The 20115-nt window shown below is 36.1% G+C and overlaps 1 protein-coding gene across 2 annotated transcripts in view; it reads left to right on the top strand.

The window, feature by feature from the left end:
- Positions 1-20115, top strand: part of LOC144200051 (leucine-rich repeat and fibronectin type III domain-containing protein 1-like protein) — a 68824-nt gene that overhangs the window by 32253 nt on the left and 16456 nt on the right. For both annotated transcript variants that reach the window (XM_077721940.1, XM_077721938.1), the window contains exons 2-8: positions 263-339; positions 5711-5927; positions 7296-7447; positions 7640-7893; positions 8008-8251; positions 8333-8490; positions 8818-9204. In XM_077721940.1, the coding sequence (XP_077578066.1) occupies positions 5735-5927; positions 7296-7447; positions 7640-7893; positions 8008-8251; positions 8333-8490; positions 8818-9204 (1388 nt within the window). In that variant the 5' untranslated portion in view covers positions 263-339; positions 5711-5734. The remainder of the gene's footprint in view (positions 1-262; positions 340-5710; positions 5928-7295; positions 7448-7639; positions 7894-8007; positions 8252-8332; positions 8491-8817; positions 9205-20115) is intronic.

Raw genomic sequence — 20115 nt, 5'->3', positions numbered from 1 at the left:
CACCGGGGGATTTAAACATTGATCTAAGAACTGTCAAGCAGAAATGCTGCCCACTCTTTCTACCGCTCTTACCCTATGTTATTCATTCATTCATTCATTCATTCATTCATTTGTTCAGTCTCTGAGTGGTATTCTGTCTCTGTGTGCACTACGATTGGTAAACTTCATGCGTTAAATTGCTGTATTTAGTGGATGATATCACAATTGTAATATTTTTGAATGTAAAATAACCTTTTTTCTCTCTCCCTCTCTTTTCCTCCAGGCGGCCTATAACTTCTGTCAGCCAATATAGATGTTCTCCATGTTGACCCTAATTGAATCACCACACACTTGACAGAGGTAGGCATACTTTCTCTTTTCTGTCATTTTGTTCAATATAGTACTTGGTTAGAATTTTGTTTGAATTGATTATTTCATTCACATTGTTGTTGTATACTGTAAAGGGGCTTGGTTGCGGCTTTGCTGTATCTGGCAGGGTTCATTGAAATGTCAAGAATATGAAAGCATTCAGAAGCATACTTCTCAGAAAGCTTGGTCTCAGCTGCGCGACAAATTGACCTGAAACATACAGCTCGGGCAAAATGGTGGCTTAAGCACAAATAGAGAAAGAATGCATTCACGCTTTTTACTGAGTGGGAACTAAAACCCAGATGCTTCCCTGGAAGTCGGTTGACTAAACCATTAAACCAATGACTTGTTAGACTATTTTCACCCAGATTCAATATTCATCAAGATACATATAGATTGGATTTGTAGTTTCTGTATGGGATTAAACATTTCTCTCAGAAGTTTGAGGAGGATATGCTTACCATTCTTCCACTGTCCCGCCCCAATTGAAATTGACAAAACATCCATAAAGTTTCATAAAGAACCGCTATTCTCTTGTAGATTATTGCTGGCCTACTTTAATTGAACTTTTTATTGTAAATGCCTTTGTTTTTGTTTCTCTAAAATCCCACCGGTATAATGTTGGAGGTTCCATTAGTTTGGCTGCTCCTAACTCCAAATGTAAAATAAAATTTGAAAAAATAAATAACTATTAGGTATGACCTGTTCTAACATAGGGGTCTATTTGTTTGTGTCAAGAGCTACTTAATAAATTGTACAGACTTATCTTCCAGTAATATCTGCCCCTGAGTGTCGTGATTGAAGTGGCCGAATCCATTGATGGGTATTAAACTAATGCCTCACAGCTTACCTCCGTGTATGCCCACGTGTGGATAAACATTGCCATTATTGTAGAGATAATAGCATAATTGGTTTTCAGGGGCTACTCTCTGTTGGCATTAACACCAAGATGGGTCAGTTAGAGGCACAGGCTGTGTTTTTGTGCACGTGTATTACATTGAATATGTAATAAATTCCTTAATGTGGCATCTGCAAATCGTCCTGGTTTTCCCCCATAACTGAGCTTTCATTTTTTAAAAACAGTTTGTCCTATCCACTCCTACATCATGTATTACCTGTTCTATTTTCACCCTAAACATTATTGCTCCCCTTTTCAGTGTTATATAATATTATTACTCCCTAATCGACGTAATCACTAAACAGGCTGCTATTGCTTTATACAATATTAAAATAATCAGTCAACCTAAACCTTTGGCACTCAATGAAATTTAGAGATTCAAAAAGGTCAAAAGGAGGGAAACAGTACAGCAAACTGTCAAAGAGTTGGGCAAAAAGCAAATTCCTTTAACAAATACTTTGAAGTTGTCGTTTTTTTTAAAGAAAGTACAAAAGTAAAACGATCAAATAGGTTTGCCAATTCGTTGTTCTTCAATTGTTTATGTAATGCGTATTGCCTAACCCCCATGTGTTACGTCTGGCTTCAATTTCTTGAGTATACATACACTCTTGTCTATGATTTAAATCATTTACATATCATATCGCAAGGCACCACTATATAATGCTTTTGTCTTGAACTTCTTTTACACTCCATCCTTTCTTTATTATGATTTCCCAATGTACTGTGCAAAATAATCTAACATTAACTGACATGCTTTGGAATACTAGCCAAGGTAAAAAAATATTATGATAGATGAACTGCTCTATGACACTGTTGCTGTGTGGAAAATAGCTCACACAAGATAAATTGATGAAGACCCGTGCAAGAGACTATCGACAGACAAGAATTGTTGTATTGTCTTCACATCATCTCATTATGTACTATACTGGAAGGACTATTTTCTAGATGCACTGAAAAATATCGGCAGATGGAGGTGCCACAAGAGTGAGCTGAATATTTTAAAATGTATACTGAGTGAGCGTATTAGAAAGAATCACATAACATAAGACATCCCCACTATAGCTTTTGTGTGGTCCTGTTCCTAGTCATAGTATGCCTTTATGCAGTCAAGGTGAATGTTTGTTTGAACAACAATGTTTATCAGCCCCTGTGCATTTATGTGGGGATTTGTTTTGTGCCATTGTGTGAGCATCTACAGGGCTGTCAGCTTGGTCAACCAGCTGGTATGAGATTTGGATAGCATGGGTAATCTGCCAGAACCATGACCCCTTGCTCACCATGATAGTTCCTATTGCCAAAATTATGAACAAATACAGCAAAGTATGCCAACATCCGTGGGACTATGTGTATGTACATTCTATAAAATGTGACATTATAAATATGTATATACACGCATATATATAGCAATAGTCAATAACTGATCTGGAAATGAACAAACAAAGACACAACAATCCAACAATCCAGTGTAACGTTTTCATCCATGTCCGAGAAGCCTCATCCATTCATATTACATATCTTTAGAGTAGTTAGAGTATATTTTTATAAAGCTGAAAAATACTTTAAACTTCCAAGTTGTGTTGCTAGTTATCTACTGTGGCATTAAAAAGGTTTTGTCATAACCAGTAGGCTCAGACATTTGCATGACAAATCTATGAATAACATTCTTTTCTGACTTATCTCCGATTCAAGTGTACAATGACACACAAAATCCAATTGCATGTTTTAAGTGTACAAACATTAATCGGTTGAGGCACTCATTGCCTATTTTAAAGTTACACTTCAAAAGGTGAATTAATCTTCTTTTATTATTTGCATAATCCACAATCAGCACTCGGAGCAAGATAGCTTTCGACCCAGCACATTTACCACATACTTTTTTTTAATTTGCCCTGAAAATCACAATCATATAACCACTTAAATTACTCAATTAAAAAATGAGGGCTTGACAATTTGGAAAAAGTGTTAAGTCTTTGGACATCTATAAATCCAAATAGTTGCCCAATTAAAACTAACCAGGTATTTGTTGGCTGGCAGACTATCACTTAAGGTGTTCAATGTTTACAGAAAGAAATAATTATTTGTTTATTGTGCGTGTGCGTGCATGTCTATGTATCACTAGTAGTGTAGTGTTCTTGGACAAAAATAAACTAATGACCAGTAGCCTCTAGTATAACATATGTATTCTGTAGTTGCACTCTCTGGAGCAGGGAATCTGTTCATCCCCCCCTCCCTTAAAACCCTCCATCATTCTATGACGAAGACACAGATTCAATACTTCCAAGAACTTCAGACCAATCTTGTTCTTTCTCACAGCCCCCATACACACACTCAACACCCCCACAACCATAACACATACTCTTCCCACCTCCTCACTGTTACCATCCATGTGTCATCGACTGTTGCTAAGATACAGGCCTCCACCAAGTTGCTTAATTCTTTTACCCATGGTTTTGACACATACCCCATTCTGTATGTTTTTTTTTCTTTGCTTTTTCAATTGTCTTCTATTTTACAGTATGTGCTGCCATGCCTTAACAGGCTCAATTATCTGCTCTCTGCCAAGCCATTTTATATCTTCACCCAGACATTTCCCCTTATAATGTATAATTAAGGGTAGTTTTTTTTAAATTAGTTTAGTTTTTTTCTGGGTACTCCGGTCCCAACTTCCAAAAACATGCATGGTAAGCTGGTTGAACACTCGAAATTGCCCCTAGGTACGAGTGTGAGCATGAATGGTTGTTTGTTTCATTTCCTTATAAAGAGCCTCCACCTTGAATGGATAAAAGTTTCTTGCTTGGATAGGGTTATTGGGAACAATCACTGAAATAGTACTACAATATTTGTGTAAATCTGAGACTTCAACTTATGGTCAGCAGGTAATTGAACAAATACAATAATGAACAAACTGCTCCAGCTGTCCCTGGTTAAAAAGTGCCAGACTATATATTCTGACTACAATTGTTTATGATCATGGCCCAAAGAAGACAGCTTGAAAATATCCTTCACCGAGAATGCATAGCCACGCAAAATACTGAAATTGAGCTTCCTCAATTATATTTTTATTTTACTATTTCAACATACTACCACTGGGTCATTTCAGCATATTAGCACTTACAACACTCAAACTAAATACACTGTTTTACAGTTTTGATGTTATTTCACAAATAAACTCCTTGGTTGCTATTGACCGAGCGTCAATTGCACTGAAATATGATCATTCATTGTGAGCAATCAGAATTCACTGCTGTTTGCGTTCATTCACATTAAATTATTGAATGGATCTGTTCCTTTTTTTCATTTTCAAATTGTAATTTTTAAATAAGGTTTTGCATAAGTATTGTATATTTATATCCCCAATGGAAGGGTAATACAATTTAACTCATAACTATGTGTTTAATTATATGGCTATAGCACCAGGAAAATAGAAGTTTACTAGAAAAGCCTCTGAGAATACGAAGGTTCAATGTTATTGATTAGCAAGGCTTTTCAAACTGTGCAGCATAATGTAGTCAGATTGAGCCGAGACAAACCACATCATGTGTTTCAAGCCAAGACAAAAATAGAAATTGTCTCATAACTAGCAGTGCAAAAAGCGCCTAAAGCTGTGGCTATGAGAATCCTTGCAGCACAAATAATTATATTGCAGAGAGTTGAGACATTTTTCATGTGTTACAACACAGAGATGAGTATCAGTAAAAGAACTTCAGACCAATCTGGCCCCATCTTAGACCTCTCATTTTAATTTAGTTTTTAATTAGTAAATGTTATTTTGGTGTGATGATTACAAGGCAAGAAAAGACTCCCAAGATAAAAGGTGTTACCAAAAGATGCTGTTCATTGGCATGCAAGAATAGCCTTTCAAAACTATGCAGTCACAATGAGTGGCCAAAGAGAAAATGTCAATGATGTGTTATGATGAGTTTCCACTTCGGGATTATAAAATAATGCTTAATTATTGGAAATATAACATGAACACAATGATAAATTGTTCACACTAGCTTTTAGCAGCTGTGGCTATGATCAGTTTGTTTACCTATTGCTGTTGGTATGAGATGTGTAGGAGGCAAAAGGAGTCTGCATTAAAATCTGGCAACAACCTGAATATGTCTTCTCTAATGCTGCCAAAATGAACATCTCTCAAACATAGGACATGATAGTTTGGATCAAGCCGGAGACCTACATTTCTTTGTAAAGCTTTGTATTGTTAAGATTTTATGCACATTGCATTTTACTTTTAAATGTAGATGGGATGAAAAACTACAGTGACGACACAAACAAAAACTGTCCAAAAATCAGACCAAAAGGTTTTCCAATAAATTAAAGCTTTAGTACTCAGTTGTTCTCAGCTTGTGCCCATGTTTTCAGCACATTTTATGCGTTGAAATGAAAATCTGAAAAATGACTTTACCGCATCTTGAAGGGAAATAAACATGCATTATGTATTCTCTCATTTCTGTCTTCCAGTCGCTGTGTTTTAAAAGGCTGATTATGGAACGCCTGTGGTTGTCTTTGCTGTTGCTGGCAGCAGCATGCAAGGGACAGCAGTGTCCGAAACGCTGTATGTGCCAGGGCCTTTCACCATCGCTCGCTATCCTCTGCTCTAAAACAGGCTTGCTATTTGTTCCTGTTGCTATAGATCGACATACTGTGGAGCTACGGCTTCAAGAGAACTTCATCACAGGTACCATGGTGACAATATTTTCTTCCTATCCTACAGTGATTACACTGGAGTAAGTTGTCTGTCGTTTGACAAAAAAAAGGAGTTGTAGGAATGTACAAAGTACTTGTAAATTGATTGTTGTATTTTGCACACAGAGCAGAGTAGCCAAAGGCAGCTTAGTTTGGTTTTTACCATGTTAGCTGATGGTATTATATTACTGTGTCGGTGAAATAATATGAGCTGCAGGGGTGGAACAGCACTCTGATATTCAACTAATGCTCTTTTGTAAACACTGAATGGAGGGGGAAACTCCATATTTCCATATTGGTTATTCTGCTACTCTTGCTCTTCAAAAAATTGCAAGTTGAAGTTAGAATTATCCTTGCAATTACTAACTTCATCCATTCAAGTATATGCTCCATGGGGTTAGAAATATTAAAATACAGTAATAGTGGGTCATTTAGACTAGCAGGTATCACCAAACGTTGACAACAGCAGCCTGGGAAGGTGTTTTATCTAAAAAAAAAAACACTTGCAGCTCTGATGCACGTGTCGCAATTCAGACGCAATCGCGTGCCAACATCAGAGACTTCCACAGAAATATGCAAGTGGTATGTATGTCCCACCATAACTATTTTGTCAGCCACTTGTGAATAAATGATGGTTGAGAGCGACCATTTTTTCATTGTTTTATCACGAAATAAACAATAAAATTTTAATTATCTCATGAGTTTACAAGCTCATGCAAATAGTAAATACATATTTTATGGAAAGTATGGACAGACTCCACGATCTTTGTTGGAAGGAAATGAGATGTTTTGTTTTATGTCAGTGCTAAACTTCCTTTCCAGAACAAGGGTATTTTTTTTCAATTTTCAAAGAGGACAGATAAATAAAAGAAATAGACATCTGCTTTAAGCCTACAATTACCTCCGCTACGTCGTGGATGTTTCTGCAAACGGTGAAATGTGTCAGATTGAACAGTAATCTTCAGAATACCTATGACCGCGTGGACGTTGCCAATCATGTGATAGCTGCAAGTGGTGTAATCTTGTTTTTAGACCTGTGGATCAACATGAACAAGCACTTGTATGCCACTTATCAGATGCTAATGTTTTGAGATAATGGTAATCTATTGTATATTGAAGGGCTTGTGCTTATCAAGCCTATCTGCTTTAGAAGGTTAGGTCATTATAGAAACTGCGTTTGGAAAGAAAAAAAAATCCCACAGGCACATTTTTGGAAACACAGCTAATAACAAAATGACATTTTTTTGCTTGTGTGGTCATTTTTGTTGTTATTATTCATACACAAAGATACCTAACAATTTGTGTGTGGTCAATTTGTCTTTTGAGGTTGTACACAATTTTGTGTCTGCTTTTTTCCTAGCTGTACGTAGAAAGGACTTTGCCAACATGACAAGCCTATTGCATCTGACTCTGTCCAGAAATACCATAAGTCAGATCCTTCCTTCAGCTTTCAGCGATCTTAGGCGACTAAGAGCTCTGCATTTAGACTCAAATAGACTAACTGTTATCAAGGTAAACTCCATTAATGCCTTAATAGTTTATTTGGATTCAAAAAGATAAAACTGCTTTCAATGTTGTCTGAATGAATGGATTATTTGATTAATTGAAAGTGTCTAATACTAAAGTTACATATAGAAAAAAAATAATGTTCAATATTTTATGTACCACAGCCTAATGTGTTTATTTATTTTTTACTTCTTTCAGGATGATCATTTCATAGGCCTTTCCAACCTTCGGCATTTAATTCTGGCCAGTAACCAACTCCATGCAATATCTCCCCATGCTTTTGATGACTTCCTCTCCACACTAGAGGATTTAGACCTCAGCTACAACAATCTTATAAAAGTTCCTTGGGACACAATTGGGCACTTAACAAATGTCAATACTTTAAATCTGGATCATAATCTCATTGAAAATGTTCCCCAAGGTGTCTTCACTAATCTACACAAACTTGCTAGGTAAGAAAATCACTTTAGGTAAAATGTCTAGTATGATGTTTAAGTATTATGATCATTTTATGACGATATTGAAATAGTAATTTATTTATAACTATCCCTCGGGTGTTTTTACAGATTGGACATGACATCCAACAAACTGAAAAAAATTCCTCCTGACCCCCTTTTCCTGAGAATCCCAGTTTATGCAAAATCTAAAGGCAGTCCCCTGTCATCCTTGGTTTTGAGTTTTGGCGGAAACCCTCTACATTGCAATTGCGAACTTCTGTGGTTGAGAAGACTGACCCGAGAGGATGATTTGGAGACGTGTGCTTCACCACAAGATCTTAGTGCCAAATACTTCTGGACAATCCCTGAAGAGGTGGAATTGTAGTTCACTAATAATTCAAAAGATAATGAAACAAACTGACAAACTAATGAAATATATGCTGACTCCCCTTAGGAATTTATATGTGATCCGCCTGTGTTAACCCGTAAATCACCTCAGACTGTGTCTTTAGAGGGCCAACCTACCAGTCTCAAATGTAAAGCAAATGGAGATCCAGAACCAGAGGTGCACTGGATCAGTCCAGAAGGCAGACTAATATCTAATGGCACAAGGTATTGGACTGAGCTCTAAGCTATAATAGTCTACACCGTAGACTATTATTGTATAATGTGAAATAATTATACGGAGTAATGTAGGTATTAGGAATAGTCCAGTTGCAGTTGTATTGGTTATATAATAAAAAGTCACATTCACCAAAGAGTTACTGAGCAGAACTTTGCAAACAATCTTGTACTTGGTAAATTTTCATAGTAAAAGTCTAATGTTACTTGCAAAACCTGGGCCACTGACGCCACTAAAGATAACAAAATGAAATGCCTCAACCTAAATTCATCTCAATTGGAAAGCAAATTTCCATATATATTTTTGATTTCTTCCAGAACCTTGGTTTTCCCTAATGGAAGCTTGGAGATCAATGTCACATCATTGAAAGATTCTGGAAACTTCACGTGCATTGCCTCTAATGCAGCAGGTGAATCCACAGGAAGAGTGGAATTGGTTGTTACACCAATGCCCCATCTGGCAAATAGCACAAGTCGTAGCAGAGACACATCAGAAACAAGAGAACCCGCTCCTTCCGACATCCTAACCTCGTCTAAAGTTGTGACGCTTAACAACGACACCAGAGCAGGAGATCGCAGGGTTTCCTTGGTGGAGCTGACTGGAAACTCTGCCCTCATTAGATGGAGCAGCCAGACAACTATGTCAGGCGTCAGGATGTTCCAAGTCCAGTACAACAGCTCAGGCGATGACACACTGGTGTACAGGTCAGTCTGTTTAGAATATGTCAAATTTCCAGTTGAAAACTATTAATGATTACTATACATCTATTTTCTATCAATTCTTGGAGCATTTTTGTGTAATGCCCTTTAGTCCAAATATGTCTGTGTGCATGTGTCGATAGTCAAGGCTGTGGATGATGTGTGAATAAAAGCACATAATAAATAATACAAATAAAATAGTTTCCAGTGCTGTGAAAATATCTCAACAACAGAGGTTGCTGCTGCCAATCTAAGAAAACCATATTTCTTGATGTTGTAGATTATGCCTTATTACTGGTAGACAGATTTTACTTCTGAAATGTTTTCATTAAAACAAGTAATTTAAAATGTCTTTTGTGATTTAAAAAAGAAGAACATCTTGCAATACTCAAAAATATCTGGCAATATCTTGTGGTATCACTCGTTATATTTTCACATGCGGCCAATGTTTCAGAAAATCATTAAAAGTTCCAGTTTTTTTGAAAACCCAAGGATATTCAATGGTTTCCATAGCAACACTGGAGCAATGCTAGGTTATGTGATAAATGGAAAGTTATTTTGAAATAATTTCTTGGCTATTCCCCTTTCTTCATCAGCATCATACATTGTTTCAGCTAAATAATACTACTCTAAAAGACCCTGAATCAGTGGCCAGCCAATCGGAGCGCACAAGGAGACGGACAAACACGCATGTTCACGCTCAAACCCAGGGGAAATTTAGAGTGTTAAAACAGCCTATCCTGTATTTTTGGGGTATGTGTGAGGAAACTAGAGTACCTGGAGAAAAAACCCACACAAGCCATTTGAGAACACGCAAACTCCACACAGTGAGATCCGAACTGGTATCGAACTGTCGGCCCCAGAACTGTGACACCAGCACGCTAACCACATGTCCGCCGAGCCGCTCAAAATACATAATCTTTGAATTATACCAACTGGTATTTGCCTTATTTCAGCATCTACTACATATACTTCTTACATCAAGACCACCCATTAAAAATAATTGATTATGATATGCAATTTCTTTAAATATTGTTGATAACCATGAGTGCAAATTCTGTAGGTTTCCATATACCTACCAGTACTTTAATGATTAAGGCTAAATTTATCACATACAGTTGCTATCTCTATGATTTATCTTAACGTCATGCTCCCAACCTATGAGAAGCCATTAGGAGATGCGTCACCAAATAGCCTATTCGGAGTAGAAAATAAAAAGCAATGAACAATAAGTGCAAGTGCATGTTTGCGTAGTCCCCCCCTGCCCCCCCCCCCCCCATCCTGCTCTATGTCTTTGGTCAATATCCATTAGCTAGGCTGAGGCACTTTATTTTGAAAAAAGAAGGCTGAGGAAAAGATAGGGCAGAGAATGAAAGTACAGAGACTGGGGATCAGAGAGGACTGGAAAAGATGGATATAGGGTACTCTATTGGCACTCAAGACAGACTCTCTTTGTGGTTGATGTGTTTTCAATCCATCTAAAAGAAATCCAGGCCCACAGTATGGCATTCCTTGTCAAAGTTATATGATTTAAATGGAGAATACCTTATATTTTATTTTTCTGCGATATCAGCTATCACACTTGTGAACACATTTCAAAAAAAGTGGCCACTCTTGCTGGTGGAATACTTTCAATGTAACTTGACATTTACAAGACCACTACTTATCACTGTTTGACAAAATCTGGTTACGTTACATTATTAATACAACACTGTCATCAAATAGGGATCACTACCATCCATGGGATGTTTGGTGAATCAAAATATATTGTTTTGCTATTGAGCAATAGGAATCTGCAACAACATCATGAATCAGTTTATGCAGACATATTAGAAAATAAGAAACTTGTCATTCACGCCCGCATTTGACCTCTGTTGTATACTTCCTGCCTAACAGCTGTAATGTTTGGTTTCAAACAGTGTGTTCTGCTTCACTGATCTTGTTCTTTCATTTTCTGTTGGCTTTCCATCTTTTAAGTCTGTTTCATGTGTTCTTATCTGCTTGGCCTCTCATCTCCCCTGTCCTGGCTCACATTTTCTCTATGTTCCTGGAGGAATGCTGTACTCAGCAGAAAGCGACTGTCCAAAGCGTAATCCCCTTGTTTGGCATCCAGCTGCTCTTTTCATGATTGTCCCAAATCAATGTTTAATTGTTTAGCGATATGCCTACCCTGTAAGTTCCCTAAACTCATCAGCCCACTAACAAACTAAGCCCTTGCCAGCCTTTAGATCATTACACATGGAGGAAAGGATATTACAAAAGACCCAGGAAATAGTGTGAGAGTGAATGGATGAATCGGATAAAGAAAGGATGAAAAAGGGCATAGAAATTGAATGGATGGCAGAGGATTAGATGAAAGATGATGCTTGTTAAAAGGAGTCTACAAGAGGAGGAGATGACAAATTAGTGAGTGTTTTGGGAATTAAAGAGGATTTGAATATTAACATGGGATAATAGATGATCGCCCTTTGCCCGCTACATGCCTCAATAATAATGCAAACACATATTTTTTACCTTTTTACTGTGTTGTTTACTGAATTAGAATTGATTTTGAAATGTATGCATATACACCAGCCTTTGTACACTGAATAACAGCTTGTGCTATTTGATAAAGATGTTTAGTATCTATTGCTATCCTTGTGGACTACATGACTATCATAATCTCACCAATGTTTTCTAATATAGACATCCATTATTGCTGGAAAGCTGTGGGGTCTTGTGCATTGGCAGTAGTTTATTCAGGATTCAGACTTGAGTCACTCCCAACAAGTACATGCAACTAAAGAAGTCTAAAGCTCAATTGCTATTTTTGTCCAACATCTATACTACTCTGTTGTCCAGGTTACAGAACCACATTCCATAGCAGTCGTGATGATAAACAACTCACCAAATGGTCACCAGAAAACAATTTTTAAGATGGTTTCTCTAATAGCTAGCATGGTAAAGGATCTCCTTTTTTTGGTAAAGCTCAAAAGGATCACTAAAGTCCTGTTTCATAAAAAGCTTTGCTATTCTTCAGTCAATGAATGATAAAGCACATTTCCTAAAAATGAGGAAAGTGTGATTTCTCTTATGAGCAATGGTTGTCCTGTAAATATGACTTTCAGGGCAGAGTACAAGATAATCAATAAGGTGGAAAAAAACGAGAGTCAAGTGTAAACTTGCAGAAATCGATACTGCATGCAAACATCTCTATATTCACCATGAATAGATCAACAATCTCCCACACACTGTATATAGACATGCAAGGAGTAATTTCAGAATGATGTGATGTGATGATGTTTCACCTATCCTGAAATTAAGTATAAATATAGGGAGAACTCTTACAAAAGTCAAAATGGAAGCTAGCTTTCATTGTAAATACAATATTTAAAAAGTACACACTTATGTTTATATTCTTTAATTATTTATTCATTAATTAATGTATTTATTTATTTTATTTGTTTTGCATTTGAACACAAACCAGTCACAGGAAACATGATTCTAGCTGGAGTATTGACAATATACTTTGTGGAAAGGGTTGTGTATCATGGAAAGATCGATTCTTTTCCTGTTGGTATGGATATGAAACCTAAAACTGATTGAACTGCTCTTATGTGTGTCTCTTTTGCTGTCATTTATTCAACACTCACTTTTTTTTTTTTTTACGGGGTTGCTGCATTATTCATGGTCTCGTGTGCCATTTCCATTCTCTAGTGTCTTCTTTTTGGCCTTTTGTTTCCTTTTTTCCAAAGATCCCTCTAAAAATAATTATATGCACGCCTTAATGCATAATCCAAAATTATATTTTCATGCTTTTCAAGTGGTAAGCGTTTAGTTTTTTTCAATCAAAGGAGGCTTTAGAATGACACATTACTTCTCAGCTATTTTATTGTATTTACTAAAGAGCTACAGTCAGACACTTACAACAGAGGTTAGGTCCTACTTCCCATTTTTCAGCATGTAGGAACTCAGGCAATTTGATGAGCCAGCAGAAGGACTCATTCGCACAATATATGAAATTAAAAATTAAAAGTAACATTCACAGTGTGCAGCAGGCAAAAGAGGATTTGACCTCCTACATTCCAGCTCCTTAATTATTTATATCAGTTTCAGTCCAAATCCATTGTTGCCTATTATTTTTAATCCATTCGACCTTGTTGCCTCACAACTTCCTCTAGCTCTGTTTGTGTGTATGGTCAAATGCCCGAAAAGTATCTTTGCTACATTGAATGTATGAATATGAATGTGTGTATACATTATATATTAAATTATATATATAAATGATTATTTTTTTTCTTTTTTTTTTTTTTGGGGGGGGGGGGGATTTTTTATTTATTTAACCACGCACAGCGGGAAAAAATAATAAAAAGAATACTTTAAAGAATTTGGCCCATACCCCTATCTCAATTACTTGCAATCATTTCAAAGAGCTATTGTGAATCAATCCCCCCTCCCCATGCTGAGCTGAGGGGGAAAAGAAAACACAGATGTAATAGTAACAACCCGTGAAAGGATGAATATAAGCGCAAGAAATTGGGAAATAGTGAAGGAATAAAGGCAAAGATACAAACATGAAAAGAGGATAGTGTGGTGATGGAAAGGGCAAGAAGGATAAATCAGGTAGAAAATAGACTGACAGATAGAAATGGAAATGAAAGGTGGTGGTTGGGGGGATACAAAAAAATGCCTCATTAGGAGAAGGTATCCTCACTCAGCTCAATGCTGTCCTGCTGTCAGTAGTCCTCATAAAGGTCTTAGCCAGGGGTAAAAAATACCAGATCCACACAATTCTCTCACAAAATAGTATAAGAATTCATTGTGTGTAAAGTTTTAGATACGTAAGATAACTTTGTTTGTGGGTGTCATTCCTTGTGCTGTAAAAAAAGTCCTAACAGGCACTAACAGGCATATAGGAGTATCCTCTGAGCATTGTCACATAAAAATTATATATACTACATGTACAGACATGTGTTTTTCTACGGTGGTCAGTGGCTCATACATATTTGAAACTAGACACAATGAATACTTCAATATTAATATGGTACATTATTTTGATATGTGAGAGAGTCTATAGACTTTACAATTTGGGGATGTTATTTTTCTTAAACTTGGAGAGGAAAGGGTTATAATCTTCATAAGATTAAGTTTTCAACTTCAGGAAGATAAAACAAAATAAGGAAAAAAATTGCATTTCAATTAGTGTTAAGGCCAATGTGATCCGGTATCTGTATTGATACAGTTAATTCATTCATTCATTTAAGGACCTTGGAGGTTGTGTTAGATTAATCACTTTAAAATATGCCCATGGTGTGATATAACATCTGTTGATTTTTTTTCCCCGGATTAGTAACTCCATATTATTTTATATTTATAGCTATTTTCTTTCTGAACTATTCTGGGTGTATTTTTCACCACTGCATACATACTATGGAACATGTCATGCATTTAAAGTAATCCTATTTTAATGTATGCCAATCTAATCAGAACAGGATGAGGAATCCCTAGTTTTTAAAATGAGCTTCATAATCTCCCAGTATGAGAACATGGAAATCCTTGAAACACCGCACATTCACTGTACAAACTAAATGCAGATCATTTTTTTTAAAACATACTGACAGTCACTCTGTCTCAATTACGACTTGAAAAGTATGCATGTGAAATTCTAGGCAAAAGCACCACCACTTCGAAATGAAAGATTAGAAAATTCCTAATCCTGTGGGTGTCCATGTACTTTCTTATATTCTGCTATTGAGTCATACTGAGACACAGATGAAACTCTGTGTGTTAGAGACTTAAGCATTCAGACATGAACATATATAATTACAACAAAAATACCTAGATTCATTAATATGACCAGAGTGAACTTTGTAAAAATCAAGAAAGGATATCATCCTTGTATTACTAATTGTTTGCCTGAAAAACCTTATGTATCCATAAAACATCAATGCAATTTCCCATGTTTCTCTTAAAATTTCAACCATTGTCCAACCCTAGAGGAAATACAAAGTTCAGACTACATACAAAATGAAATAATCTGCATGTTACTAGAAACGGATTGAATAAAGACCAAAGAAGCATCTTTGGCATCCACCTGATCTATGGAAGATGTATGGAAGACGAATGAATGTTGGGTAATCTCGAGTCTGTCATATTAACTCCAATCAAATTTAACTGAGAGGGCCGGCAGTGAATGTTTGCAGCAAACTTTCCTAGTTAAAATGGATAGAATGAACATAGCGACACACTAGTCTTCATCTTAACCCTGACATTGCATTAATTTTAGTGATTAAAGCTCACAAAGAGGCCAACATTCCCCTATATATGCACAATTGTCCTAGAAAAAACAAACAACAAGGGGACTATGGCCTTCAACGGAAAGCAGGCAGGTTGTTTGCCAATCTCCTCTGCACATGGCTGTTGAACGAAGAGGAATATATTGGACGGTCATGGATTTGTGATTTCAGATTGTGTAAAACCTGCGTCTGCATGTCAAAAGACCCTATTGAGAGGATTTATGTGGTGTTTGATACCTGCTTACTTCCAGCTAATATGTATTCAGGCTCCAGACCATCCCATTGTTTATAAATTGATTTCATATATTTGCAGAGAAGGGATCTGGTTTCTCAAGCTGACATTTTTTTTCTTTTTTTTTTTTTTTTTTTTGTTTTCGACTCATATTAACATTTAATTCCTGAAAATCCAGGAAGCATCTAAAGTAATCCCTCAAATTTTAGAGATAATATAGACCAGACATGGCGGTGTTAATCGAAAAACTGCGAAGTAGGAGTATTACTATGTGTATTTGTCCCCAAAAAAGTACAAAAGTACAATTATCAAGAAGTATGAATAAAATGCACTAGTTATCGGCATGTGAAGACTAATGTATTGAAATCTAAATATAAAAAAAAACACAAAAAACAATTATAAATACGGCATCGTGTGGGTTTAAGGTTTTCTTTAGTCTCCAATCCCATACATTTTCATTACAATGTTTCCTACCTTACCCAAGATCCTAATTAAAAATATGTCAAATGTGTCTCTTAGTGGAACATCTTAACTATTGTGAATGTGTTAAAATGACAGCGGAAAGATCCATTTTTCTTGGAGATTTTCCATTGGTGTTAAAGAATGTTTTAACAACAACAGCTGATTAGACAATTTTTACAAGCGACAAAATGCATGGCATTGTTTTTGTCAGATTGGGTTTTGTAATGACGTTTTCATTCCAAGAATGAGATAATTATGCATAAGGTTAGAAGCAAAGTGATTTCATAAATGTAACCATGTTACTGTCAGCTAATCTCACACATGCACACAGAAAAATGTAAACACATCCGGTCTGTGCTTGTACAGACACTCATAAGCGCATCCAGGCTAACAATATAATAGTACACACATGTACACACTCAGTTCTGTTGTTTAATATCCTCATGCGCTGTGTGCCTTTGGGTAAAACTGTCACTTTAATTTAATGCACGATTCCCCAATATCCCAGCTTGCTAATTGATTCTGTCAGACTCTTCTGCTTGAGAGAAACTGACATTTCTCCCTGTTTGATTATGTCTGTCACAATATGTGTGTGTGTGTGTGTGGTTCTCTCCATTATTTACTTGGTGCCATATGAACCTTTATAAAAGCAAATAAAATTAATAATTCAACATTTATAAACTATGACCTCGACATTCTTTGTAACTAGCTTTATTCTGAAACCCTTTTAAATGATCAAATAGTATACATGTTTTTCTAAATTGTGCATGTCAATGGGTGTGCGTGTGTATGTTTTTATCTCTTACACATTTACTATTAAACTACTTTACACACGAATACACACATGAACCAAAAAAAATCACAACATCCCTGGAACCAATTGTGGCATTGGCAGAATTATTGGTCGTTTCTGGGCACAATGTCGCATTTAAAGATAAGAAGGATGATTTTACTTTTCACACGCACTTGAGGCAAAGTAACAGGATTATGAGATTAATATCTTGTAATTATTTTTTGGCCTTATAAATCCTTGTCATTTTCTTAATGCAGCAATATGTGCTAACATGTCTGTCTGCTGTTAAACGCTGCAAGAAATAAAGTTGAATCAGTCTTGTAGAAGGAAGGTCAGAGTAACTTTTTGAGGCATCATGTAGGAACTCGGTGGCAGAGAAACTGGGAAATGACTGCTGAAGATATGAGGGACACTGATGTAATGTAATTTTCCATCTACTAATGTAAAATAGTTCATTTCTTTCAGTATATTGCTTTAGTAGTAGTGTGATTTTTTTCATAATCCAGATTAGAGGTTTGTACCAGGAAAATATACACATTTCAGAAGGAAAGGACATATTGAATGAAGCTCTTGAGAAATATATATTAACTGACTTTTCTGACATATCTATAAATATGCATTTGTTCAAAAAATATAAACATTGTTTCCCTTCATCAATTGCTGTCGTGCTGTCCGTCAATGCGCCTCTAACAGCTACATCATTTTTAGCTCTTAGATGTTAGAAATTGATGTATTGCTTTTACTCCATTTGAGACACTCGCTGCCATTAAGGATTTCCTTTCAAACTGTAAGAGATTGGCAATAACGCAACCAAGCAAACACACGTACACGCAAACCTTTCTAAACAAATTGCATTTATCTTCCCATCCCCTACAGTCTTTCATCTGTTTTCCCAGCCTTTATGTCTTGGTTCATCTTGAATTATCAGAATACTAACTGAATTGTGGAGACATGTAGGCTATCATGAAAACCAATCGTCATTAAAAATGAAATAGACCCAATTTAGGAGAGGTAGAGAATTCGGTCCTCGAGGGCCGCTGTGGGTGCAGTTTTTGTTCAAACTGATCCAACACAGACAGTTTAACCAGTTATATTTCAACTGAAAAATATGTGACTGCAATTCACTAATTGCACTTGTAGGACACCACATTGGTGAAAGGGTTCCTCTTATGGGTTGGAACAAAAACCTGCACCCACTGTGGTCCTTTGTGGAATTAATTGCTCACGTCTGATTTAGAATATGACCTATTTTCTTTAAAAATACACAGAACAAATGAAAGCTCAAGTATTATTGTCTTATTCTCATAAAAGCATTGTCTAAACATGCCAAATATATCTTAGTTTATAGAAAAAAATATAACATACAACACCAGACAACAGATATAGATGCAAGCTGACCTTCTATTTATAAATCAATGGTAGCCAGACTACTCAACATTTGCTAAGGTTTATCCAAAGAGGGCCGGCCACATGTCAAAATGAGTGTTTTTTGTTTTGTTTGTTTGTTTTTGTTTTTTTTACCATGTCCATGATTGTGCCGTTACAGTCTTTATTTCTGTATTACTTGGGATCTGCCCACCTGTTCAATCATCAAACAGCAGTCGGACACGCACTTACAACCTCCCTCAATCTTAATCTAGCTCCCCTGATTTACAATCTATTCCTGACCCAACTAATCTCACAATAATCTCTGACCAGATTATATGTTCACTTTTAGCTCTTGGAGGAAATGGAACAGAATCCAGAGGCAGAAAGAAGAGAGCAATTCTGACTGTTATTTATTTCCCCAGAGACACAATTTATGACATTCAGTAAAGTCGGATGAACATTGATGGAGACTGGCAATACTGTCCTACCGTGGACAAACTCTGCTATATATATCTATATTGGCACTCAGTAAATTACAGACCAATATCAAGGTGTACAAGTTTTAATACATGTGAACTTTCAAGTTGCGAACAAGGGGTTTTGTCAAGATGCTTAATTTTTAAATTGTTCTATTTCCGAAACAACCTAAATAAATTATTTAATGCAGGCCTTAAGAAAACTTTTTGTTATACGCTTCCGCTTATTTTTCTAGCATTCAAATTAGAGAGGATGCTGTGAAAAGAAAAAAAATACTCAAGTATTAAATAATAGAATTTCCTCATATCCTTTTTTTTACGCGCACTGGATAATAAACTGCACCTCCAATGAACAAGTTTAATTTTATACATAAAAAGCACTTGATAAGGCGCACGTGTGGATCAATGTATGGACAAATGTAACATGAACTATGCATGTCAAGATAAGAAAAAAAATCATAAAAAAGCCCTTTAGTGAAAATGACATTCTGCATTATCAGAATGTGATTAATCAGGACTAATCCCTAATTTTATAATTTAAGTTCTGGTTTAATTTCATGTATATCAAGTAAATTAATAGTGACGTGATATTTTGTAAAACTAGAAATGAGTCTCTCCAGTATAAAATTCAGATTGGCCCTGAATATTAAACTAAAAGAGGCAATTTCCCTGAGACAAGACATGAAATGCAAACAAGAGTGCAAAGGTTTGGGAAAAATAGCTGAAAATAATCGTGTGTTTAAGTGGATGTGCATATGCGTGTTGAATTATGCATAAACATGCTCATTTCTTTAAAAGTTCGAACAAAAGCACAGCCATCTTTCAGGGCCAAACAGTTTGACAAAAGACTGAAAAGAATACTGAAAGTCAACCTCTATCAGGGCATACATCAGCTTTTTGGTTTCTTATGGAAGTTCCTTTTGCCTAACAATAAATCACAAAATACCATATACAGTGGGGCAAATAAGTTGGCCCATTCCTCCATGCAGATCTCCTTTAGAGCAGTGATGTTTTGGGGATGTTTCACAGCCAGAAATATTGGTTGTTTATAGGTGACCAGATACTTATTTTCTACTCTAATTTGAAAATAAATTCTTTAAAAATCAAACAATTAGATTTTCAGTTTTTTCCCCCCACATTCTGTCTCTCTTGGTTGAGGATTACCTATGTTGACAATTACAGGCCTCTCTAATCTTTTCAAGTAGGAAATCTTGCACAATTGGTGGTTGAATAAATACTCTCCTCACTGTATACTATATGCAAGCATACGAATACGGATATTGACCCAAGGAATAATACAGTGAAAGCACT

The sequence above is a fragment of the Stigmatopora nigra genome, chromosome 8 (assembly GCF_051989575.1).
Source record: "Stigmatopora nigra isolate UIUO_SnigA chromosome 8, RoL_Snig_1.1, whole genome shotgun sequence".
NCBI lineage: Eukaryota > Metazoa > Chordata > Actinopteri > Syngnathiformes > Syngnathidae > Stigmatopora > Stigmatopora nigra.
The sequence above is the reverse complement of the archived record's forward strand: the minus strand, read 5'-3'. Positions and strand labels throughout refer to the sequence as shown.